This window comes from Drosophila melanogaster, chromosome 2L (genome assembly GCF_000001215.4).
Source record: "Drosophila melanogaster chromosome 2L".
Classification (NCBI taxonomy): domain Eukaryota; kingdom Metazoa; phylum Arthropoda; class Insecta; order Diptera; family Drosophilidae; genus Drosophila; species Drosophila melanogaster.
Window position 1 is genome coordinate 1327671 of NT_033779.5, and position 25297 is coordinate 1352967.

The 25297-nt window shown below is 42.1% G+C and overlaps 6 protein-coding genes and 2 long non-coding RNA genes across 12 annotated transcripts; 3 read left to right on the forward strand and 5 right to left on the reverse strand.

The window, feature by feature from the left end:
- Window positions 1–1490: 1490 nt before the first annotated feature.
- a5 (antennal protein 5) lies at window positions 1491–2323 on the forward strand. Its single transcript, NM_057650.3, has 2 exons — window positions 1491–1654; window positions 1712–2323. Exons 1-2 carry the CDS (start codon window positions 1508–1510, stop codon window positions 2195–2197), a joined length of 633 nt encoding a protein of 210 aa, NP_476998.1. The 5' UTR covers window positions 1491–1507; the 3' UTR covers window positions 2198–2323.
- A 4134-nt stretch (window positions 2324–6457) lies between these two features.
- On the forward strand, window positions 6458–7844 carry CG5440 (uncharacterized protein). 2 transcript variants are annotated; one of them, NM_001298629.1, is made up of 2 exons: window positions 6458–7089; window positions 7149–7844. In NM_001298629.1, the coding sequence occupies exons 1-2, from the start codon at window positions 6599–6601 to the stop codon at window positions 7165–7167; spliced, it is 510 nt and encodes a 169-aa protein (NP_001285558.1). In that variant the 5' UTR covers window positions 6458–6598; the 3' UTR covers window positions 7168–7844. The 2 variants fall into 2 exon arrangements, with proteins under 2 accessions (NP_001285558.1, NP_608594.2); NM_134750.3 differs by having other exon boundaries at window positions 7149–7262.
- Window positions 7845–13694: 5850 nt separating this feature from the next.
- CG33923 (uncharacterized protein) lies at window positions 13695–14425 on the reverse strand (the record flags this gene model as incomplete). Its single annotated transcript, NM_001032045.2, has 4 exons — window positions 13695–13850; window positions 13919–14086; window positions 14159–14314; window positions 14369–14425. The coding sequence occupies 4 exons, from the start codon at window positions 14423–14425 to the stop codon at window positions 13695–13697; spliced, it is 537 nt and encodes a 178-aa protein (NP_001027216.2).
- A 1347-nt stretch (window positions 14426–15772) lies between these two features.
- Window positions 15773–16501, reverse strand: CG33922 (uncharacterized protein; the record flags this gene model as incomplete). Its single annotated transcript, NM_001032046.1, has 4 exons — window positions 15773–15928; window positions 15989–16156; window positions 16234–16389; window positions 16445–16501. 4 exons carry the CDS (start codon window positions 16499–16501, stop codon window positions 15773–15775), a joined length of 537 nt encoding a protein of 178 aa, NP_001027217.1.
- Window positions 16502–16729: 228 nt separating this feature from the next.
- Cdlc2 (Cytoplasmic dynein light chain 2) lies at window positions 16730–17465 on the forward strand. Of its 3 annotated transcripts, none has more exons than NM_001258907.2 (2): window positions 16730–16845; window positions 16911–17465. In NM_001258907.2, exon 2 carries the CDS (start codon window positions 16946–16948, stop codon window positions 17213–17215), a length of 270 nt encoding a protein of 89 aa, NP_001245836.1. In that variant the 5' UTR covers window positions 16730–16845; window positions 16911–16945; the 3' UTR covers window positions 17216–17465. The 3 variants fall into 3 exon arrangements, with proteins under 3 accessions (NP_001245836.1, NP_722698.1, NP_477408.1); NM_164412.2 differs by having other exon boundaries at window positions 16791–16845; window positions 16900–17465; NM_058060.4 differs by having other exon boundaries at window positions 16791–17465.
- A 365-nt stretch (window positions 17466–17830) lies between these two features.
- lncRNA:CR45005 (long non-coding RNA:CR45005) lies at window positions 17831–18170 on the reverse strand. The gene has a single exon (NR_124016.1). It is a non-coding gene; the product is annotated as a long non-coding RNA:CR45005 (long non-coding RNA).
- A 124-nt stretch (window positions 18171–18294) lies between these two features.
- lncRNA:CR45006 (long non-coding RNA:CR45006) lies at window positions 18295–18661 on the reverse strand. The gene has a single exon (NR_124017.1). It is a non-coding gene; the product is annotated as a long non-coding RNA:CR45006 (long non-coding RNA).
- Window positions 18662–24057: 5396 nt separating this feature from the next.
- CG5556 (uncharacterized protein) lies at window positions 24058–25198 on the reverse strand. 2 transcript variants are annotated; one of them, NM_134751.3, is made up of 2 exons: window positions 25028–25198; window positions 24058–24971 (listed from the first exon to the last, which is right to left on the reverse strand). In NM_134751.3, the coding sequence occupies exons 1-2, from the start codon at window positions 25143–25145 to the stop codon at window positions 24190–24192; spliced, it is 900 nt and encodes a 299-aa protein (NP_608595.2). In that variant the 5' UTR covers window positions 25146–25198; the 3' UTR covers window positions 24058–24189. The 2 variants fall into 2 exon arrangements, with proteins under 2 accessions (NP_608595.2, NP_001285559.1); NM_001298630.1 differs by having other exon boundaries at window positions 24135–24971.
- Between the last annotated feature and the right edge of the window lie 99 nt (window positions 25199–25297).

A 25297-nucleotide genomic window follows, 5' to 3' on the forward strand; every position in this document is an offset into this window, starting at 1 on the left:
CTTTTGGTCGAAGTCTCTGCGACATGTCATGTTTCTGACAGTTGAGTTCCCCGCGCCATGCGTTGAAATAATTAATAAGCTAATTAATCTATAATAATGTCAAATAATGAGCCAATATTTGAGCAAATATTGGTCCAGGAAAAGCGACGGCGACGATGGAAATTGCGATGATGACGGCGATGGAAAAGCGAGGAAAATTCGTGTTCGGGGCTCTATGTGTGTGTGTGTGTGTGAGCTCATTGAAATGCCATCATTATCGTGCTCATCATCGTTTACATGGCAAGTGCCTCATGGTTGCATGCCGCAAACGCTGCCGCTTCATTATCCTTATTACTCCTTTCGCTACAGTTCCCCAATCTGCACATGTGTGTGTGCACCGCGAGAAAAACATGACAATGTCCCGTGGATAATGCCATGTTCGTTGTCATACATTGAGTTTATGCTATTATGTGTAATAAATCAAAACCAAAACATATAATGTGATTGTGTGTGTGATTTTCATTGATCACTTACAGGGTGTAGTTTGATTACCTTTTAGTCAGATTTACTATCATGTTTCGAAAGTATTCTCGCCGTGCAGCTAACCGACTCTGCGCTGGCGGGTTATTGTTTCCATTTTGATTTATGTCTGGCATCCTTGGTCTCCTCTTGGCCTCGTCTACTATTTTAACGTTGTTAACCAAATTGCATAAATTAAGTGCGTTCGTCTGCTTGAGTGGGTCTGGTTCAGGCTCTAGTCCTGCGCTCCTGTGGCTCCTCCGCATCCTGGTCTCCAATCTGTGGATCCATCTACTATTTCTGGCTCGAAGGCTCCCACATCCGTCGTCCTTCGTCCTGCATTTGTGTTGCTAATGTGCGCACATTAGACGCACATGTTGCCAACTGAATTGTGTTTGCTTTTTCCTTTCCCGGCATTTTTTCTGCTCAGCATGGGGAAATCATGTAAAGCAGCTGGAATATTTTATAATTGGCATGTAAATGCACCAGCTTATGTAATCCGTTGCAGCCATAATGAAATATTTTATAATTTTTCAGCTTTTCCTTGGATTTTGCAGAATTAAGTCATGTGTGCAAGGCTAAAAGTCATTAAGATTAAGTTTGAACTAATTGTTTTACCATGAATGAACTCATTAAATTGTGTATTTTAATCAGGAAAACGGGCGTATTTATGCACCAGTACTAAATTTAAATATACAAAAATACGAAAATTTTGAAGATACTGCAAATGTTGAATAAAACTTAACCCATATGCAATCCGAAGAGTTTTGTACACTGCGTGACTATAATTTCCGCTAGTTATCGAAATGAATGAATATCAATTGCACTGCACCAATTTTAGTTTAGCCAATCAACAGAAATATATTGTAAATATTTGCCTAGCTGTTGTTCAAACGTTTTAGAGCTCCATAGAAAATTGCCATAATTACCGCTCAATTTTTGTAATAATATTTGCTATCGACTATATAAGTGCGGTGTAGACCAAACTTTTCAGTTTCATAGCTTCACAATGAAATTGCCTGCATTGCATTTGTTATTCCTGGGCTTTATTTGCCTGGCTCGCAGCCAGGATAACGACGAGAATGTCAGAAGGATAATGAAGGAAATGGAGGTGATCCCAGAAATTTTGGATGAGCCTCCGAGGGAGTTACTTAGGGTAAGCTGAAAAGTCTTTTTATCTCTGCGACTTAAATGGATCAAATTGAATCACTAGATCAAGTACGACAACACCATTGACATAGAGGAGGGCAAGACCTATACTCCGACGGAGCTCAAGTTCCAGCCGAGACTCGACTGGAACGCGGATCCTGAGTCCTTCTACACCGTGCTCATGATCTGTCCCGATGCTCCGAACCGAGAGAATCCCATGTACCGTTCCTGGCTCCATTGGCTGGTGGTCAATGTTCCCGGATTGGATATTATGAAGGGGCAACCGATATCGGAGTACTTCGGTCCTCTGCCTCCAAAGGATAGTGGTATTCAGCGGTATCTTATTCTTGTGTATCAGCAATCTGATAAGCTGGACTTTGACGAGAAGAAAATGGAGCTTAGCAATGCCGATGGTCATAGTAATTTTGACGTGATGAAGTTCACCCAGAAATACGAGATGGGCTCACCAGTGGCGGGTAATATATTCCAGTCCAGGTGGGATGAATATGTGCCCGAGTTGATGAAGACACTGTATGGTGTCAGTGAGTAGTGAATGGAAGGATTGCTAATGCAATGGGTACGGACTTTGAGCGGCTGATTTGTTTCTTGGTTGAGTGTTTAGTTAAATCTTACCATATCTGTGTATTAAAGATATTTAGCTAGCTACGAGCATTCCAAATTATAATTGTTTTCTAATTATGTAGATTTGCCTTATAGCAAAACTGGGCCACTTGAGGGATCAACCAAGTGCAATGATATACTCTACCTGATTTCCCTCAAACGCTTTGATTGACTGGCTACATTTTCCAAATCCCTCAAGCTCTGAAACAACAAGAAACCAGTAATCTCGAGCAGCTTTGCACTCGACACAAACTCACTTCAACTTTGCAATCATGATAGGACGTAATGTTAGATTTCCATTTATATAAACTCGGGCAAGTGTGAAAGGTGCAACTTTCATGGCGGGCTGGAAAAAGGAAACCCCGAGGGTGGGGAGTCCCGCATTTTCCACCTCTCCTCATCCAGTTTCCACTCAAATAGTAACTAAACGCAGTCGAGCACAAAGCGCTTTTTGTAGGCAATGGCAAATAACCTTAAGGTTAAGATTACAAGGTAATTTGATTCAATTCGAGTGATAGGCGTGCCAAGGCAACAACAAACGGCCCAAGATGGAAGCGAAGATGAAGACGGTTTTCCACGGGGCGAGCGGGCGGTGGAAAAACCCGGTGTCGGGCCAATTTCCCCAGTTTCAGTCGGATAGATGACAGTGTCAAGATAGGAATTGTTGCAGCTTTGCCTTTGCACCCCTCCAGCCAAAAACTCGTGCCCTCCTTCGCTTTTTTCTTTCCTTCAATGAATTTCCTTTTTCCTTTCCGGCTTTCCTTTTGTTGGTATTTCTGTTTATCAGTTTGTGTATAAATTTGCCTTTATTCTGACATATTTAGTGGCGGTTCCAAGACAATTGTCTCGCCGATAAAAAGCTCAGAGATCTAGCTCCGATTTGCTTGTTACTCCATTAAAACGGCATATAAAAAGGCAAAAAAGACCACAACATCAGCCGAATAATTGGATTTAGTTGGAAATGGTAGTGAATCGTTGTCATATAAATAAACGTAAACAAAAGCAACTAACTTCGTGATATCTTATTAATCAAGTAACAGCATAAATCTTAAGTCACCTGTGAACTTTACTCTTTAATAGTTTTGTTATTTTCTATAAAAAATGTTATATACTTATACATACACACTCTTGTTGACACACTTATTTCTGGAAAATCCACCGTCATCGCTGATGATAAACCTATGATAAATCGCCCATTCCCAAGCCTCATCTTTCCGAGCTTAGCTCTAATTTCACGCTCGCCCGATCTCACTATTATATGGGAAACTGTTCTTCCTCCAAGTTGCCAACGGGCGTATGAGTAATCTAGCCCGAATCCCATGGCCTCCTCTTGCGGCTCCTCATCATCGTGAATTTTTTGCGAAAAAACTTTCCTTCTTATTATTTATCCCATGTGACAAATTTGGTGCACAAGATTTTGCTCCGCATAATAAATTATGCGTTGCAGTTGGGAAGGCGAAAAAAAGGAACTGAAATTAAATTATAGGGAAAGAAAATGCGAGAGAGTTGAAAGTTTTCCATCGTTCGTCGGGATTGGAAAGTTTTCCGTGCACGTTTTAATTTAATAATCGCTGTCTGGAGTCGTTAAGTTGGGGCAAAGTTTTCTGGCCAGTTTACCGGATTTGACATTACACTTAATCGCTTAAAAACGCTTTTAATTGGAGCGTTGTTTGCGTGAATAAATCATGTAATAAATAAACAAGCCGGCACACTTGTTGGCCATGCATTATTTATGGCCCGAATCAATAACTGTGACACTTTGGCCACCATTTCCCATGCATGCCAATGACTGATGCAGATGAGCAGGACCAGGATGTGCAGGATGCGGGCTGTCCAGGACGCGGGGGATTGCTTCTGCCAAATGTCCGAGCCCTGCAACCGGCAGCCTGGCTCCTGTCACACAGTTAAAATGTGATAAATTCCATTAAGTGACAGGGAAACGCACACGAAATGCAAACGTAAACTGTATCTGAGCTTAGAGATGGCCAAATCAGTCGGCATTAGGCCGTAAATTACGACGTTTCAGTCTGGAGTTTAATAGCTTGCTTATTCTTTCGCTTAGTGAATTAATATAGGTTTAGTAATAATGGTAATAAATCAGAAATACTCATACTGTTAAGCAGGCTATTTACATCATCTACAACATAGTATAAATATATATTAATTTCTAATTGTTAATTTAATTTTTATAAATTAAAAAAAAACTTGTGACTCGCATCTCTATGCTTTTGGCCCCACATAGAAATGTTTTGAATGGACAGGCAAGAAATCCATTTTGTGTGGCGCCAAATCAAAATGTAGCAGCCAGAAACAGACACACACACTCTAGCACGCTTACCCACACACAATCGCAAGCATCAAGTTGAAAGTTGCATGTTGCACATTGAAAGCCAAAACTGACACCAGCAGACATTTAGTACGCATCGCATATTGAAATTGTAATTTGATTTCTGCCTTTTGCCACCGACTGTCCAACTTTCCATCTGGCTGTCTCCCTCTGTCGTACATCTCCCTCTCTCTCTATCTCTCCCTCTGTCTATCCCTTTCTAAATTTGTATTTCCCCGATTGAGTGGTATTTCTATAGCAGTTTGCATGCCCCAGAGGTCCTTGCCCCGAGTCCTGACAGTTGCGTATTTTGCAACCGAATAAACCCCATTGGAGCTCAAGGACTAAAAACTGGGTCGAGCCAAAAACGAAGGGGGTGAGCTATTTAAAAGGTACTGAAATTTATTTAGACTACAAATTATGCAAGTAGTTTGTGAAATTAAAAAAAAAATTGCTTAATAAAAGGAACTCCTTTAAATGATGACTACGAAGTGCGCTTAAAACTGTACGATCCAGTAAATAATTTCAGTTAAATGTTCTGTCTGAGTTGAAATGATTAAAAAGGACATCATTTGCCAGCTCTTAAGCACGGGTTGTATTGAAACAATGCCTGTGAAAAGGGACTTATCTGGCTACGGCACACCTGAGGAGGTTTCTGCACCTGACTCACCCCATCGGGGGATCAGAGAGCTCCACCACCCGCTGCACTTGTGTGCTGACAAAGCCTCTTGGGGCACTTAAATCATTATTTAATTTGAATTTAAAATGCAGCAAGGAATTCTCCACGGCTGTCGCTGTTTGTCGTCTGAAACAAAGCGCGGACAAATAAATAAAATAAAATGGCAAGCTCATTACAGGCCGACTGCTGGACTGCGATGGCCATAATGATGATGATGATGATGATGATGATGACGATGATGTGGCAACAAGTCGGAGTCGGGCATCACTTCCAACAATGCCCCGTGTACACGCACTCATGAACAGTGGGGGCGAAAAAAAGTGGCCAACAAAGGCACAATGGAGCAGAGTCCACGCCCACCGCCCACCGCTGGGGTGTCCCACTTGGCCGGCTGCATTGTTGGTTTTTATTTACGGGGACGGGTGGAGGAAGAGCGGAGTGCAGGAAAAGCGCGGAACAGGAAAGCGGGGAGGGGAAACAGCGCCTGCGGCATCTGGGGCATTGATGCCAGGTGACAGACGGCAAAATGGTGGCGCGTCCTTCTGTGATGCAATGTGTGTACAATTTTCAGCCTGCATATGCCGCCCGTTTTACAGCTAATTGATGGCTATTTACATTTTAAATCGCAAGAAACTTTAAAACCAAGTTGGCCACAAATGCAACTTGGTTGTAATTTTAGTTGCGGCGGATGAATAGTTAACATAGTTAAAACCTTTATAATAGCTTGTGTATTCGGGGTAATACCCCTTTTGTAAAATATTTGAATCATTCATTTTATGCAAAATTAAAACACTAATTATTTCCATAAAGTTGACACTTCTTAAGAGCTGTAAAGAGCTGTGTCGTTTCTCATACTATTTTTTAAAGCGTTCCACTTTTTTAACACTGATTGAATAAAAAACTACAAACTAGATTCCCTAACAAGTTGAGTCTTGAAGATTGCGAGCTCGTGAATACGAAATGTGGTTTCGTCATATTCGATTTTCGACACTTGAAATATGTCAATCCTTGGTCGTTTCAGTGGCTGAAAGAGACAAGTGGAGTAGGATACAGCAAATATTTTGCCTCTAGTCAACCTGGTTCAATATTCAGGAAGTGCAAAAAAGCTTCTGATTTTATTACAGGGTACTTGAAAGTACCACGGGTACATTGGTACAGAAAATTTTCATACTTTTTAGACAACAGAAACACTCATCAAATGTTCAAGGAGTAACATGTCAATTTAGCACAGTTGTCAAATAAATCGGTCGAGTTATCCACATATACAATAATACGGCACGATAAAGAAAAGGGTTTTATTTTTAAGAACTTAAGCCAATTAAAATATGGAAGGGCTATTTTCTGCCGAGGATGGCACACCTTCGTGCAGCTGGACATGCAGCAACAGCGCGGTTAAGAGAATCCAGAAGGAGCTGGACGAGATTACGAGGGATCCGCCGCAATACTGCAGTGCTGGTCCGAAGGAGGACAACCTGTACGAGTGGACCTCGACGATCATCGGACCCGCGGACTCCGTCTACGAGAACGGAATATTCAAGCTGGACATATTCTTTCCGGTTGAGTATCCTTTTGCTCCACCGGTAGTTATATTTCGCACGCCCATATATCACTGCAACATCCACCGCCTGGGCTTCATTTGTCTGGATATCCTGAAGGAGAAATGGTCACCGGCACTGACCATCTCGAAGATTCTGCTATCAATTTGCTCCCTACTCACCGACTGCAATCCCAAGGATCCGCTGATGGCCAAAATTGGCACGGAATATCTGAAGAATAGAGCAGAACATGACAAGAAAGCGCGCCTCTGGACCAAACGGTAGTAATTTGGAACTTGTTTTCTTAAAACTATGTAATAATCCTTATCAATTTATTTAGTTATGCCAAAGACGAATAGATGGCAGCTTCGCTTCGAATCGATGACTGACGTCAGACGTCTTTGTTGTTCACTACTGTGCTATATGAAATATACATATGCTGCTCCATAATATTGAAGGGAAATCTATTAATCACTCGGTACCTCTTTGTCTTTTCATTGACAACTTTGAAAATTGCTCATGCCGCAATTGGGGAACGTTGCCACGACCAGACACCTACGCCCATTGTGGTAATACTTTCGAGTGGCCGACCGATGGCGTTGCCAACAAACTTCCGCCAGGCGAAAACGAAAATTCGTTGGGGATTGAAAATGTTTTTTTGACATCTACTTCGTGCTTTTCATGCGAAAATATATACTTTGCGAAACAAAGGCAGCAAGCAAAGAGGCAAGGTGGCAAAGTAGGTGAGCTCCACTCTGTTGCTTATCGATTTGAAGTTGGGGCCAAGGAAACACGAAATTAGCACAGGCCACGTCGCTGCCAGGAACTGTCAAGTGTTGCATACTTTTTCGGGCAATTTGATGGCCAAGCGGGGGCGACTCGTCGGAAAAACAACACCGAAGTGGGGCACATTTGCATGAAACCGGAGTTGGAGGAGGACAAACATTAGCAGAAGTCAGCTGGAGTTCGCAGCTAAATCGAAAAGCATATTCTTTCGATGGGTAACCCTTTTTGGCAACCAACCCCTCGGCGGACCAAAAACCGGGTAGGAAGTCAAATATGCTGCCAAAGTTATTGATGGCATCCGCAGCAGAACAAATTTGCTTAAATCTGTTTAATGTTTTCCCATTTTTTGTGCCGTCCTTAACTGGATTCATCCCCAGCTACCGCTTTGATTTTCTCTTATTTTTTAATATTTATAAATATGCTTGCTCTTCAAACAATTTGTTAAAATGTTGGTACTTCTTTCAGCTGTGTTTCTGATTGGCCGCATAGATCATTGTGACGAGGGTGCTTGGCTGAAATAGGTCAGGCTATTGGCTAGAACACAAGCTATTTGAAAACGGGTCTAAAGATATATATTTTTTGAGTCATTACCACAGTTTGTATCCTAAGTCACAAGCCTTATGAATCCTCATTAAAATTTCGTAAGGATTCTTTACTCATCACTTTCAAATTCCCTTTCATTAAGCATTCCCAAAACCAGAAATGCCACGTTGCAAATAGTAAATACCCACTACATACGTATATTAGGGAAAAGTATATATTTGAAATTTTAAGCTATTGCCTTACCCGGGCACCATCGGAACTAAGCTACCCTGGCTACCCTTTAAGCGGCGGCTGCAAAAACGAGCGAAAATCCCCAACACACATTTGCAGCGTAATCAACAAAAGCACTAATTGCATAGAAGACACGCGCTGACATTGATGTCTGATGCGCCCGAGTGCGAAAGAGAGCTGTGGCCGTATAGAGCTTCATCTCTGTCTGCCTGCCTGCAATTTCATTTCGTTTGCGCTTCATGTGCAGCGGTATTAACGTTACAGTTGCCATTTACCTCTGCCAACGAGGGCGCTGATGACGCTAAGCTGTCTGCATGCGTAGACACGGCCACCCCCAGTTTCCACCCATTTTCCAACCATTTCCCGCCCGTTTTCCACCCGGCTTGCCCCACTCCTCCCGGCCGTCACACAACTTCATTAACGCAGAGTAAACACACGCATGCAGTTTTCGAGCTGAAGCCGGGAGCAAAGTGTTTGATGTTGTTGCCTCTCCTCGGGCAGTTTAAAGTTACATTTTAGGATCTGCTAGCTGCGTGTGGAAAGGGTGACGGCTGGTGCGGTGGGTGTGGCAGCCAGACATTCCCGAATGCTCGGCGTATTTGCTCAGGTGAGTACTTTTGGTTTGGGAGCGATAGGAAGGACGCAGGACGAAAGCTTTAAGCCCAACAAAGTCGAAAATTAAATTGGGCGAAAGGGTTGGTGCTTAATACATGCCAGGTTTCATAAATTAACATTTGCTTGTGGAATTGCAGTCTTTATTAAATTATGTGCTCTCGCTACAAATGCACAAATCAATTGAATTCTTTACGATACTATTTTGCAGTCAAGTGTAATCGACGACAATTTCCCGCAGCATCCTTTTAAATGTATGCAAATTAACACGATCTGAATAATTAAGTATAATTTGATGCCGAGACAGACTTTCCACGCATTTCCCCCCCCCCGCCCCACAATTTCACCTTATTTAGAACGGGCCCGAAGTCCATTAACAAAGCATAACGATGTGTCATGTGGCAAACACACATACCATAACCGCAAGTATCGCACTTGGTTTTCCGGCTTTCTCCGCCTGCTTTCTCCGTGCCTCTTTGTTGTTATTCATATTTACGAGGCTGCGCGTGTGTGTGAGTGTGTGTGAGTGCCTCCTTAGCAAGCCTAACGAACTGCCAAATTACGCTGAAATAGCATTAAAAATTTACATTTTTCCCAGCCTGCTGTTCTGCTGTTCACTTATTTTCCGTTTTGTGGACCGTCAAAAGCGAAAACGCCAACAAGTCCTTAATGACATTAAAAAGAAAGCGAATTTCCACGGGTGTCTGTGGGTGCGTGTAAGAAAAATTATTATTATTTCGCTGGCCGGGGGAAATTTAATCTGTCTTAAGATCTATTGAGAAGCAACTGAGCGTATGAATGAAGGCAAGCTGATTTTCCTGTTTATTTCCATTTCCAATTCCAGTAAGTACCTCTAGTAACTCACAGAATGCTCATATATGTGAGTGATTCAATTCCACTTGGCAATCCTGTTTGGACACCACGGACGACCTACAGATGTAGCCAAGAAATGCTAAAAATGCCACAGAATACTAAAGAACAGCACAGGAACAAAAGTTGCTGCAACTTGGGATGGGAAAGTTTTAATCTGCCGCATGCAAAACTTTAATCGAAAAGCTGCCAGCACCGAGGAACTAAGTCAAACTTTTCAAATTGAAATATCAACATAAAAAGGCAGGCGAAGCAGGGAAGCCAGATAGGAAAAATTCGATTCGTATGTTTTGTCGTCACATGCCAATTGCGTGTTTGAAGTGCATGCAGAAATTTAAGCCGAAAACTTTGATCGCCTTTCAGTGCGACAGAGACAAATGTGAAAGTTTTCCCGATGCTCTTGCAGCAGCGGGAAAAGCAGTTTGCAAAGTATGCAAAGGGCATGCAAACAATGGCCTGTGATGGCATTTTCCTCCCACTTCGTGGGCGTTGCATTTTCGCCACTTGAACTTGTTAACTTGGCTCTGCCAAAGTAATGACAACAATAAATATCCCTGATGGAAGGCACACATATTGATTCTGCCCACTGAAGTGCATGGAGCTTTATTTGGGAAAAACCAATGTTGTTTATACTTGCATTGCATATAAAAAATGATATTGTATTTTCAGAGGGCAAGGTATTGAAATCAATTTTCAGTGACAGGAGTAGCCTAGAAAACTAGATTGCTAGACATTTTGCCGTTTTTAATTAACCAAATGTGTTTGTACGAAAGCAGAGCCACAATTACACTAGTGCACAAAAATAACAGAGCGGAATAAGTAAATACGGCAGGCAAAATTAATTTGCCCCATGCAAATATGCAGAATGTGGTGATGGTTCCCCTTTTTGCTTACTTTCTGTATGTGCGTTGTCATAAATTTGGCAGTCGAGGGAAAAACCTCGAAAAGCATAAGGCAAATAGCCTAACAATTTTCGCTGACGTTTTCGAGTCGAGAAATGTGAATTTGAGCAAATGGAGTGCAAGTGGGTTAACCAAAGCGAGGCAGGCTTCCAAGAAATTGCACCTGCCTTGGGATAGCGCCACCCACAGCTCCCCAGCTATCCAGCTCCCCGGCTTCCATATGTCCTGCTAATATGCCTGGATTTCGGTCCTTGTCGGCTTGTTGCCAACTGTATAGCTACATGACTCTGCCAACTACTGCTGACTGCAGTTGGTTACCCGGCGGGCGACATTGCAAACAAGGAGCTCATTTTCGAAGACTCCCGGCCACCCAGCAAACATTTTCAGCCAGCTGGAGTTCAACTAGTTAATACCTTACCCATCAAATCACTCGGTACCAGCAATGTTTGCTGGGTTTCCAGCTGCATGGGCGTGGAGCATGGAGCAGGACAAGACCGTGCTCATTATGCATAAATTCTCGCTGCGAAACTGCACTGAATTATGGCAAAGTTAATGGCATTATAATGCCAAAACGCTGACATCTGCCCGAGCCAGGAGCACAGTGCCATCCCAAGAAATATCAAGTTGGCCAAGGGCAGGAGTGCCTCGATTCCAATGCTACTCCGAATGCCTTTAAAGCGCACGGATGGCAGGCAATGCTGCTGCTCCTTGGCTGCTGTTCGGATGACTTGTTGCCCCAAAGGCGGAGGCCCGGGGAGTGGGCAAATGACCCTCGTTTGTTGTCCTCCGTCGCAAACACGGATCGTCCATGTCACCATCGGTCACACACATGGACTCGCGGACTCAGACGAACACCTTTCAGCCCCACACGCTGGCACTTTAGCTATAATCTTTCTTTTTTATCACAGGACATGGATTTCAGGGTACACTTTAAAATCAGCTAGAGGTGTAAACCTGTCTGAAGGTATGCGAGAATACATTTTAGTGAAAGACACTCGATGAATTCCTCTACTGCATTTTCGTAATTTTTCAATGTACCCAAACTAATTAGGTTTAAGCTATTCCCTTTTTTTTTGAGTGTACGCCACAACAAGATGGTTGTTGTCCTCCTTCGGCTCCATCGACTCGGTGCCGCGCTGTGTTACCCAGATGTACTATGTGTGTACTGGTAGACTTCCTGCACACGCCGCATGCCGCCACCGCAAACTTGCGGCACTGAGCCCTGTTCTCACTTCCGGTTTCCGGTTTGCCTTTCGCCTCGGCTAGTTCGGTTACCGCTGCCGTTAACTTGTTTTGATTTTTTAATGGCCCGTCCGACGACAGAGAGCAGAGCATTTAAGCTTTCATAACTTAAAGCCCGAAGCGTGAAGCGTGGCAGTTGTACTCGAATTTACTTGAAAATGTACATTTTTCACAATTCTTCGGATGACTTTTGTCAAATAAGAGAAGAACAGAGTCGCGAAAGATACTCGCCATTTGACGTCTTGTAGGTCTGAGTCTGAGCTTTTGTCATGCAAATTGTTGAACAAGAAAGGCAGGGGATGTCGACGGTGACGTTGATTGCTCATGAACTGAAATTAAAAGCAAACAATGCTAGGGTCTTCGAGTTGTGACGCCGAATACTCTATAAACGCTTAAGTATACTAACCCTTGATGGGCCAACTGGTATGAATATACTAACCTATCGGAAACAAATCACAAGTTAAAGATTTACGAGCGACTTAATTTCTATGAAGCAGATCGAGCAGGCCTATTGCCAAGTAGGTGACTCCTCGAGTCAGGGAAGACCATAACGCGGCGTGGCTTACCTTCCAGCCCATTTCCCATTACCTCCATTAACCATTTTCGTGTTGTTCGCATGCAACTCTGGTTAAAAACAAAAGAGCTGCCAACAGGCAAGAAAAGCCACCGAGGAGCTGGAAAGTGTGGCCAGTGGGGAAAAAGGGAAATGGGAAATGGGGAAAGAAATACAGTTGACGTTAAAGGGGAAGCACACACGAGCCAAGTCAGAAAACTTTTGTTCGCATTGTTCCTTTTAGCTATTGTTGTTGCCACTGGGTTTTCCTTTCGAGTTGCTGTTGCCGTTGCTGTAATTGCGGCTGAGAAGGAGGTAAGGCCATGTCGAGGGTCCTGCGCAGAGTCGTCGATTTTAATTACGTATGCAATTTATTTATTACCTTCGCCCGGAAATATTGTGCAATTGTGTTGCTCTTGCTCGCTGCGGATGTGGCGCAAAGGTTGGCCAGGAAAAGGGGGCGTGGCAGGGCAGTGAAGATTTAACGTGCGGTTATGAAGTTACTTTTCATTTTCACAAGTGAGTCCTGTCAGAAAATGCAGAGCAGTCACAAAGTGCTCCATGTCAGGGATACAACTTATTGGTTTAAGGGGGTCGTCTGAACGGTTCTTTGAACGAAAATAATTTGTGATAAATGATTTGGCTAAATGTGAGTAATGGAAACGTAGCGGAAGTGAGAAAATCCGGCATTCAAGCCTCAGCAACGGCACTATAAATTAGATAACCAAGTTCGGATGGTCCAGCCCAAATAACCGAAAGAAAGAAATATGTAGAATAATTTAGTGTTTTTTATTAGGAAAGCAATGTTGCATCTTTTTGTTGAGAGAATATTTCATAATTCCATGTTCCACACAATGAACACTGTGAAGCTCACCATTAATAATTACATTATCTGTATTTGTATTGTACATTTGTGAGATGTGTGTTTCTCTCTCTCTCTCTCTCTTTCAAGCTAAGTGACTATTTATTTTATAGTTAAACTTTAAATTATGTCGGCTATTCATCCATGAACCAGAAATAAAACATTATAATGTAATAATTAACGGCCATGCTTAATATATTCATGTGCCATTGGAAACTACAAACTGTAGTGTTCCCAATGAAAAATCTTTTATGTATAATATTTTTTAAGGATAACCCTTATGGATTATGATATTGTAGCGTATACGTCCACAATAGCACGGTTAATATCGTAGGCATACCAGTTCGAGTGAAATAGATAGTCCCCATGGGGAACTGGAAGAACTTTTGTTACTTGCGTATTAACATGACTTATAGGAAGCTTTTCCACAATGATATCGTGCTGCAATGGGAAGATGTTCGTAAGAGGGACTTGTTACCATAATGCTTATTATTATTATTTAGACTTACGTCGTAGGGGCAGGAATGATTTATATTAGAGTAGTCTTTGAAGAAACTGTAAAGGTAACGGGCAATTGGATTTGATTTTTGGTTTTTATAAAACTTGCACGCATCTATTGTAACGTTATACAGGAATGGCTTGTAGCCATTCAATCTCTGCAATATTGCTACGTTGATCTGAAATATATATACATTATATATATATATATATATATAATTACTTTAAATTTTAATGCTACATTTACGAACTTTTATTTTGGTAATGGGCGTCTCTAGCAATTTGACTCTAAGGGAAAGGTACTTGTATGTGCGACTAACCGCCTTTAGATAGCAATAGTCAAAGTCGGCGAACTCTGGATCCAAGGTAACGCACTTAATATTCGCAAACTCCACTTTGCACACAGCCTGAAAGGGTATTAAGTACTTAATGAATAGGTTGGACTTGCAAGCTGTTCTTACTTGGTGAAATGAATACAAAAAAATACTAAGTTGAACCAGACGAACAGGAGAAAACATTTTCGACTCCAGTTATGAACAGTTTCGCTGAACAATTGCCCACACCGATTGAAACCAGAATCAAATTCAAATAACATTTAATTCTTTTATAATGGGTTTACTTATAATCTAATTAATCCAATGACTCTCCCTTTTTAATGAGGAAAATGTCAGCTAATGAGTTGGTTGCAGGGGGGTAAAAAGAGAGAGAGATAGAGAGAGAGAGTGACAGAGAGAGGGAGATTCGATTATAGTTTGAAGAGAAATTTAGCATAACTATATTGAGAGATTATTATATTTGGATTCCTAACAGAAATTTATAACGCTCAAATTTGAAACATCTAAAATCATTGCTTATATACAATAAGATCATTTCCCATTACATAATAAAAAAATGTGATAAATGATTTGACCAAATGTGAGTTATGGAAACCTGGCGGAAGTGGGAAATTTCTGCATTCAAGCTCCAGCAGAACCACTATAAATTAGATTACCAAGCTCGGAAAAGTCCAGCCCCAAAAACCGTGACCATTAGCATGGCGTGTGTCCAATAAATTAGCGTTTTCATTAGGAAAACAAGAGAAATTTGTTCACAATGTTGTCGTTCTTGGGGGCTCAGGACCACACATACTACATATATATACCTCGATCCCGTTCAAAATTGGTTGCATTACTTGATTAGTGTCCGCGCAGTGCTGTTATTAAAATTCAATCTAAAGTTTTAGCCCTGCACTGGAAGTCTCGTGAGCTGATTGCATGTCTAATCGAATTTAACAACCTTTTGCACTGTGGATTGGGAAAAGGAGCAGCGGGAAATTAACGATCTTCATATTAAGTGCAAATTCCGGCCTGCAACTCGTGTCATGCGATTCTGATTTGAAGCTCAAAGTCGTTAGGCTTTTCCATCCACTCTATGTACGTAATGCCATTTGCATGTTGGTCTCGTGACCGTTAGAGGGACAGTAGGGGTACTTTGTAGATACTTAGGAACTATTCCGAGGATTGGTCAGAAATCGTCAATGCGCTAAAGATTTTTCTTCACTTGTACTCAAAATAATACACAATGTGAAACGCTATGAATAAATGAAATTCTTCGGACACATTTGTACATTTGCTAGATGAGTATGGGTCACTCGCACTACAATTTTGTATTCACGCCCTGTGACTATCTATTATGTAGTTGAACTTAAAATTATTCCGACCATTCATCCAAAGACAAGAATTAAAACAGTATAAATTCCATAGCTCATAATTCGTCATAGCTTTTGTGTATTTATGAGCTATAATTATAAACATCAAGTTGATGAATAAAATATATAAGAAATATCTTCATGCATTGGTTTTATTTTTAAATTATTTTGCTTTGGCCTAATATATTTTGGCGTATACGTCCACAGTAGCACGCTTAATATTGTAAGCATACCAGTCCGCTCGGTATAAGTAGTTCCCATGGGGAACTGGAAGAACGTTAGTTACTTGCGTATTAGCATGACTTATTGAAACCTTATCCAGAATGATATCGTGCTGCAAAAGGAATGGTGTTCGTAAGAGGCCACCATAATGCTTATTATTATTCAGACTCACGTCGTAGGGACAGGAATGATTTATATTGGAGTAGTCTTTGAAAAAATTGAAAAAGTAAGAGAAAACTGGATTCGATCTTTGGTGTTTATAAAACCTGCAGCCATCTACGGTTACGTTATACAGAAAGGGCTTATAACCATTTAATCTCTGGAATGTTGCTATGTTGATCTGATACGGAAACATAAGTACAATCATATATTAAATATATATATGATAAAAATTCTTTATATGCTACATATACGAACTTTTACATTGCTGACGGGTGTCTTTAGCAACTTCACTTTTAGGGAATAGTACTTGTATGTACGATTAACTGATTTTAAAAAACAATAGTGAAAGACGGCAAACTCTGGATCGAGGGTAACGCACTTAATGTTGGTAAACTCCAGTTTGCATATAACCTTAAAAAGTGTTTCAGTACGTTAATAGTGCGTTGGATATTGAAAATGTACTTACTAGATGAATCGTAAACAAAAAAATACTCAGTTGAACTAAGCGAGCAGGTGAAATCATTTTTGTTTCGCTGGCAACGGCAATATGAATTCTTAAAATATTTACCACACCGCTTTAAATCAAAAAATTGAAATAACATTTATTTTTTTATAATTGTTATATTTATACTCCAATTAAACATTTTAAGCGAGATGAAAGCTACTTAAATTTAACAGTTCGATAGAGAGAGAGAGAGAGGGAATCGATTATCGAATCGAATCGATTTGAAGGGAAATGCTGGTTTGACTATCCAAAAACGAAAATCATAGCAAGCATCTGTTTGACATATCCCTCGAAATCGAAAGCGACAGCTCAGAAAAAATTAGCATCCAACAGAGCAAGAGCCGGATAGACAGAGCCCCAAAGTGAGTCGGCAAAATCAAATAATACAAATACTGAATACACAGGTAGCCCCAAAGCCTTTGCGCAGATAAACAGCAAGAGTGATAATCGAATCGAGACAAGATGTCGGATCGCAAGGCGGTGATCAAGAACGCTGACATGAGCGAGGAGATGCAGCAGGACGCTGTTGACTGCGCCACCCAGGCCCTGGAGAAGTACAACATCGAGAAGGACATCGCCGCCTTCATCAAGAAGGAGTTCGACAAGAAGTACAACCCCACCTGGCACTGCATCGTGGGCCGCAACTTCGGATCCTATGTGACCCACGAGACGCGCCACTTCATCTATTTCTACCTGGGCCAGGTGGCCATTCTGCTCTTCAAGAGCGGTTAAACGCATCTCGACGCCTGATAGCCGCTCTACCATGGCGCCCACCAAAGTTTTCCGGAGGAGTCGCCAAACACTATTGTTCCTTGAATTGTAAACTCATGCACACTTACGAATCCACACTCACACATACGCACTGCACTGCATTGACACACGCACACTTGACCTCGCGTTGATTCGTTTTTTCCCAAATTCCAAAAACTTCGCTGTGCTGACTTAGCCACTCTGCTGCCAAATAAATCAAATACTGGTCCTGACTTCACTACTTATGAATGCAGGGAAAGGGGTTTAGGCCTTAAAGTGCCCTATTGCCGACTCTATACCACATTTCATACGGCATACGCTCAACCTGAAACATTGGATAATGCTTTTTGGGTTAATTCCTGCATTCATAGTGTCCTTCGGTTCATCAGAAGGCAAACAATGGGACCCACGACGAAGTGCGGGAAATGGGAAATTCGGTCTGCTGGTGCCGGTCAGGTGCAGATGCAGATGCGGCCCCACCTGGCTGTGGGCAAATAAAAATTGCTTAATTAAGTTAATTAAAATATTGTCGCTGTCCGCCGAGCTTCCATGTGCTGGCGGCGGTGGCATTTATGCGTTTTTATTATCACGGCGATTGGCCAATTTCGGACAGGACGTCGTTCGGGTAATTATGCCAACTCACGTCCAGGGCGCAATAATAATCATAAAAATAATATTAATAAAGTTCGCAGCGGGTCGGCATATGAGTGTGTATTTTGCGAAATACTTTTACACTTGGCCGGCAGGCTCGGCGGCATATGAAAATGTTTTCTGCCGAGTGGGTGTTTATAGTTGGTTTGAGCCGCTTTCACAGTTCGACGACTTTTGGCCTTGTCTGCCCGACTTTCCGCCATCTGGCCCGGTGTTCTCGGTGTTCCGAACCATTGCATCCGCATTTCGATGGGGATCGGTGGGTCAGACAGATTCTCATGCATATTTCATGGCCCGCTCAAATACGGCAAGTGCCGCACTTGAAGGCTAAAGCTGCTCGTCAAATCGAAGTGCCTCGCAATCAGGTTTAAAACTTACGCCTTCCGAATAAAAACCTTATTCATATTTTTACGAATACTCATATTTTTATGCACATTATGCGCCATTAAAGGCAGAGCTCCCACAAATATCTTGCTTCCCCAGAATGTGGCTTCCACCTTTGGGCTCCTACATCCTGCGACCACCTATTTCATCTTCGAAGTGAAGTTCCAACTCTGTCCAGCTGCTTCTCTGTTTTCCTGCTTGGTCTCTGCCTCCACTGGGCTGAATGAGAGTGGTGTTTTCGCTCCAGGATGAGTTGAGTTTGCGCAATGGAGAAATGAGATTGAGTGGCACGCTTGGGGCAGCGAGTAGATAGATGGCGCCAGCGAGAAGTTCAAATCGAGTTCTCGTCGGATTTCTAGATGTTGGAAAGAGCGCTTTTGAGCTACATATTCTAGCTTCATTACATCTAAACTTAAGCAAAAGTTTGCTACGATTCGGTTAGCAATAGTTATTTTTATTATTTAAAAAATAAGGTTTTTAGGAAAAAATACAAAGTGCTCAAGTTACTCAACCATCTCAGTTATATATAAGGATATTTTTAATTTAATTTTATTAGTGCCAAACAATCAACCCAGCAAAGATGATATTACAAATCTGCTGGCACATTCGTTTCACCGCTTTGTTTTGTTCCCACATAATTCCAATTTAATCTCGCATAGTCGCATAGTCACCATTCGCCATTCACAGCCACCACCACCATCAAGTGACTACAAATGAGCAAAACTCTTGACCTTTTTGTGCCCCGGGCGGAAAAAATGAACAAAACTTTTATAAATTACTGTCAGTAGCAGTGACCTCAATATAAAATTGCACAACATAACTTGAACACACACACACACACACACCGATGCACAGATGAACCAACACACTGACAGCGGAACAATTGCGAGTGCAATAGATACGAGTGTAATTGCATTTCTCTTGGCCGCTAGAAAGCTAGAAAAACCAACCCAAAACCACAGGAACATACGCACACGGATATGTTCACTTTTTGTGACCTCAGCAGCTATAATTATTGCCATTTTTTGCTGCTCAGTATATACATTGTATATTCATATATGAGCCAGAAAAGCGGGTCAGTCGAAAGTCAACATTAGTTTTATCACAGTCCTGGTCGGGGGATACACCATTCTCCACAATGACAAAAATCCTAATGAAACACAAACAAGACAGCATGAGGAGGATGTGTGGTGGGTGGTCAAAACCCCAGCACACAGCCAACAAACAATAAAAACCGCACCGTATAAAAAGTCGGGAAAATTTTCATTAAACAAAAACAAATGTACCGAATTTGTTCCAAAATTAAAATGGGAAGTTACTTTTGAGCTCGGCTGCGAAGTGAATTCACTCTGTAAATGTTCCAAGGATATAAAAGGGTTTCCAAAAGTAAACGATTTGTTAGAATGGCTATATACAAATATAATTTTCTACAATAATTCGACAATTTCATTACCATCTATATGAAAAATTCTTAGGCGTGGTCAGTGAGTTTCCATAAACCATTTTCAATGGATAATCGCGCACATAAACAAAAATAATATCAAAACAGGAGACGAAGAGATGTGATCGCCCCTGCGAAATGAAGGAAGTTGCATGCCCATTCGTGGTTTTTGCTCCTCTTTCGGGTTGGTTTGATAGATGAGGCTGCAAGGACCCGCAAGGACACATGCAGAAGTCACCCACTTGGGGAGTCGATTTTTCATTTGGCTTACGTATCATCAACCCGAGCTTGTCTCGTCTCGTTTCCCCTTTCTTTTTGGCCACTATCTCCGCCTGACCAACTCCATTGTCGTCAACGAGGCTCTTCTGCTCCGTCCTGCCACTTTCCCATCTCCTACCACTTCTGAGCTCCGGATTTGGGTGTCCATCTAAAACCCCTTTGTTACCATTTGTCGCTTTAAGGCTAAAGCTTTACTTGTGGTGATTAACGCAGCACACTATCCTATATGGAAAAAGGGTAAACTGTAGTTAGTAAAGCTACTGGGTATCATATAGTCCAGAGCTCCCCTGCTTATCGAGCTCCTATTGTCTTCTCTTTGGATCCCCACAGTACTTTTGTGGCTTTATTTTCGTTATTGTTGCCTGTGATAAATTGTGCGCTTTTCGTTTTGACAGATGTCAGCGTTTGTCTGCCCAATGCGAAGCAAAAGTCTTTTGGGTTTGTCTAGGCCGGACTGGAAGTCCTCGGAGGTTATCGCCCTTTTCTCATTTTAATTTTCCAATGCCTTGTCAGGCATTAAAGTTCTCACAACCTTTAACCTCAGCCTGATCTTTGACTTAACCATAGTTTTTGCAACATTTCCGGCGTGTGTGCTTTTTTTTTGCTACTCACAGTCGACTTGTTGACATTTTCAGGCCTGTCACAGGACTCTGAAGTCCTGCGTCTGAGATCCCCAACCTGTGTCCTGTCAGTCTCTAGGAGCCGAGTCCTGTGTCCCATGTCCTGGCCGCATGTTCTCGTGTCCGTGTCAGGCGTCACTTTATGCCCCTGACAGCGGCAACAATTTTATTTACTTAATTTGGCTTTAGTTTGTCATTTATTTACTTGTTTGCCGCAACAGCACACCAGTTGGTCAAAGTGTCCACCTCACGGCTCCACCTCCGATTCCAGTTCCATATCTCTAGTCCTCGCACCGATCTGGCCCGACTTCTGTTGTTGTCACTTTGACGCTGACGCTGCTAAGGATTTTGATGTTGCTGCTCCTGGTTTTTATTTCGTTGCCTGAGGTATAGTGCACTGCGGATCAACTTGACTTGGCTGGAGAAGTCCAGCAGTGAATAAATAGGTTGTACCAATACAAAAAATTCAAATTCAGTTTAAATATTCAATCATTTTGTTTATTATTTATACAATGTTTCTTTCCAGAACACGACATCAAGTATAAACTTTACATGAAGTAAATTATTGCAGCTCATTTTAATTTTCTCAATTTAAGCTTCAGTCGTTCGCTTTCCAGGGTATCCCCCATTCGATGTGAGCATCCTTGAAAGTGCCCCATTTGGTTTTATTTGTAACACGGTGACACATTTTGCTGCCCGCACTTTATTGCATATCGTTGTCGGCTGTTGGCGGAGCGTGGCATTGAATTTTTTATGAAAATTTAGAGCAAGTTGCTTTTTTCTTGTTTGCCTGGCGTTGACGCTCAGCTTTTGCTGCTGTTGCACTTTGGTACCTTAATTAAATATTTATTTCAATCATTTTCGCAAATGGATGGACACCGTGATGGGAGGTATGGAGGTACGAAATCCGTTCATGGCCGAGGTGAGACATCCAGTTGGAAAGGGAGGCGGGAGGCGTGGCATTTGGAGGCACTAACATTTGTCATTACACATTAATAGCGCACCATTAATCTTTTTCGTTAGCCTGGTGGTGGGGAGCTGGGGGCTCAGGCTCGGAATGAATGCCATTCTGGGGTCTGGACCTGAATCTGAACCTGGATCTGGACCCGAGTCGTCTGTCGCACAAAACCGTTAATTAATGTATGCCATTTAGCTGGAAAATTGCAAAAGGACACATACGCACGTACACAAATTGGTTTAAGAGGCAGAGATGGCAGCGTGAAACTAGAAGTACCCCAACTATTTTACAATAGCCACATAAATGATTCATCTGCATGTATTTTTAGGACATTTTATAAACTTAAAACCAATGCAATAACGAAATACTTACTTAATAGTTATTTTCAACCTTTATCACTTAAATATTTAATACTACATGTAGTTAATAATACGGCCTTAAGTCACGTTGTCACCACTAGGGCATACGTGTAATGCCAGCCCATCATAATGAGCGGCAATTTAGTGCCCTTTTGAATGGTGGTGGATGTGGGGTTGAGCCACTGGACGAGTGGCCTGCTGGGTGATGGGGTTTTGGGTGGCTGGGTGGTTGGGTGGTTGGGCGGTGTGTCGTTGTCGCCACCACAAACAAGCAAAGGCAAAGGCCGCAGTGGCGGGAAAGCGAGATGGGATAGGGATTGGGATGGGGACTGGGATCGGGACTGGGGGATTGCCCAGCAGGTATGCTTGATTAATGCTTTATAACAAGGCTCGAACAAAGCACGCTCCGAATGCACACCCACGCCCGCAGAAACCACAGGATGGCGGTTCACGGCCTCAGCCGCCCAGCAGCCACCCAACCAACTCCTGTGTCCTTGCATTTTAACATTAATTTAGCGGAATGCTGGGTAAGACTATGAAAAGCTTTTCAGCATTCGTCGACACATGTTAATCCGCGTTGTTGCTCTACCCAAAATCACAAGGGCACTTGAATATCTGAAATAATGCGGCTCCATAGTCGAAAATCGATGCGATTGGCATGTAATGATGGAATAATAACATATTGCTTAACAAGGGGTTATTAAAGATTTTACGCACAAAATTGGTTTTAAAAATGTTCCTACAATTAAATGTTCATGTTACATATACTTTTTTTCCCATATGTTTGCTTTGTGGCTTAAAAACGTTTCCATTTACTAGCAGTCAGTTTATTTCTCACTGAATCTGAGATCCCCGCGGGTCTTTTTGTTAGCTTAATTAAATTAAGACGTTAAAAAATCGCAGATCTTGTTTGAGCATCGTGCTTTTGACGCTCACAATTATTATTATTTTTGCTCCTCATGGCACTTTCCATTTTATGCGATTTTCTTTTCACTACTTTTTTTTTGCATTCAGTTCTGCTGAGCTTTTCGCCCTTGAGTGCTTCCTGTGGCGCCCGTTCATTAGGCAGGAACGGAAGAAAAGCCAGGGAAAAGTTAAAAAATAAGGCCAAAAAATGTGTCTAAAGAGTTAAAAGGTTTATTCACTTTGCGCCATCTGACGTTTTTAGGAGTCGTGGGGCTAAACCCGACTTTCGGGGGCTGGAGACACATTTTCCGAGTTGAGCATTAAGTAATTATAAGTTGGCCGGAGTTGGCTGAAAGTTGCAAGTTGGCATCTGCAACTAGGCAAACATATTGCATGTCTACACCCTTGTAGACACCGACAGACACACACACGCTGGTGCACTGTGGCCCACACTGCGTATGCGTAATGTGTTGAATAATTAAATTGTCAAACAATTGGCTTTTGGCAGAGAGACAGAGCAAAGATGACGGCAAGAAAATGCTGAACGCAACCGGGATTTATTGTCTTGCAGAATGCGAATCCTGTGAATGCGGAGAATGGAAAACGCTTAATCATCTTTAATTGAAAGCACTTGATGAGCTAGTCAAATGCCAATGAACAACGAACGGTGAACAATGGGAAAATTCAGACAATCGGCATTATTTATAATGCTCTTTAATCTCCGTCTGAATTTGCATTTGCCTTTTTTTCTATGAGTGTGTGCTGGTAAAATCATTGCTCGCTGATAGGATTCAATTTCCTTGTCATCCCGAAAACGTTTTCAATTAAACTGTATTTATTATTCAGCTGATAGAGCAAACAATTCCCTTTTCAATAGTTAATAATAATGCTAAGTCGATTTATCGCAGCTCACAGTTTTATGGATCAATTTCGCTTCAAGCCAAAGTATCAAGAAAAAGGCTTCAATTAATTGGCACTTCATTAACACCAAATAATAAACACATGCATTTATCAAATCTTTCACATCGACTGAATTTAATATGTTAAGCTTTTAAGTTAAAACTTCTCGCTTATATCTACTGAAGTGCGAATTGCAAAAGCTTTTAGACAGATTGCCTGGATTTATATTTAACCGCAAATCTGCTGAGTTGTTAACTACGTATGAATTGGCTTGAAAGGTTTAAATACCTGAGGAATCAGGAAGAGGCAATTTAAAGCCAGGGCTTATGACTTGATTACTTTTACTAGTTGAGAACGCAGATTCTACAATTGCATTTATCATTGATTTTACAAAATGTTCTGTAAAATGTTTAAAATACTTTTCCCATCCAATACAATAAAATCCAGGATAATTCCAATTATGCAACCTCCTGTCCTTCGCCTTCCTCCTCCTCACCCTCATCAGCTTCTGAATCCGCAGCAGCTTTCTTTAGTGCAGCGGAACCCCGCTGACTTCCCGCAGATTTTTGGGAGCTACGATGACTTGAAGCCTTCGGTTTTTTTGGAGGCGGTTCCGTGCAGCTGTACGGCGGCATGTTGAACTCCGCCGGGTCGAACTCCTCCAGGGTTTCCAAACGTAAAGTGGCCAGCTCTGACCAGCAGCAGGGAAGGTCCTTTTCGGCCAACATTACCACTGGCAGTCGGGCATCCGTCGCTGCCTGGACTCCCTTAGGAGTGCCATCGAAAACCAGGGTGCAATCTGGTCCGGCATCTCCCAACCGTCTCATGGCAATTAAATAGACATCCGGTTCCGGCTTTGGAGCTTTTAAGTCCGCATCATCGGCGCATATCACCGATGAAAAATTTTGGAAAAAGTCCTCCCTATCCCGAATCTTAGTGCAATACATTGATTCGGAGCACGAGGTGATCAGCCCCAGTCCCATACAGCACCTCCCCAAATGGGTGACCAAACGCTCTACTCCGGGCATCAGGGTGGGATTGGCAATCAAGTCGGAAGTACGCTCATTTAGCTGAAAGCGAAAGGACTCCCAGCTCACGGGGAGATCGCATTTCCGGCAGATCAACTCGGCCATCTCAGCCGTTTCCATGGGACCGCTTTTTATCAGGACCGCTTCGGGGATGATCTTGTTATAACTCGCAGCCAGCTCAATTACGGCCCTCTTATAGACATGACGCGTGTCTATATGGGAAATCAGGTCTTAATTTAATTTGGAAAATGTACGAAGGGTATCTTACCGAAAACGGCGCTCTCCAGATCGAAGATGCAATAGCTAATACCCGGACTACAGCACATCGGTGGACAAAGTGAGCATCCTGGCGGAGCTTTGCAAGACTTACAGCAAGCACTGCACATTTTTGAGCCGGACTTTACAATTTTTTAAAACTCAAATTTTGTTCTACGAATTTTGGCCGAACACTGACATGTGCCGCATTGAAAACAAAGTTAACCAATTATGTAATCTACAGTCGCACATCTTTGCTAAGAAATCGAAGAGTAAGCTGAAT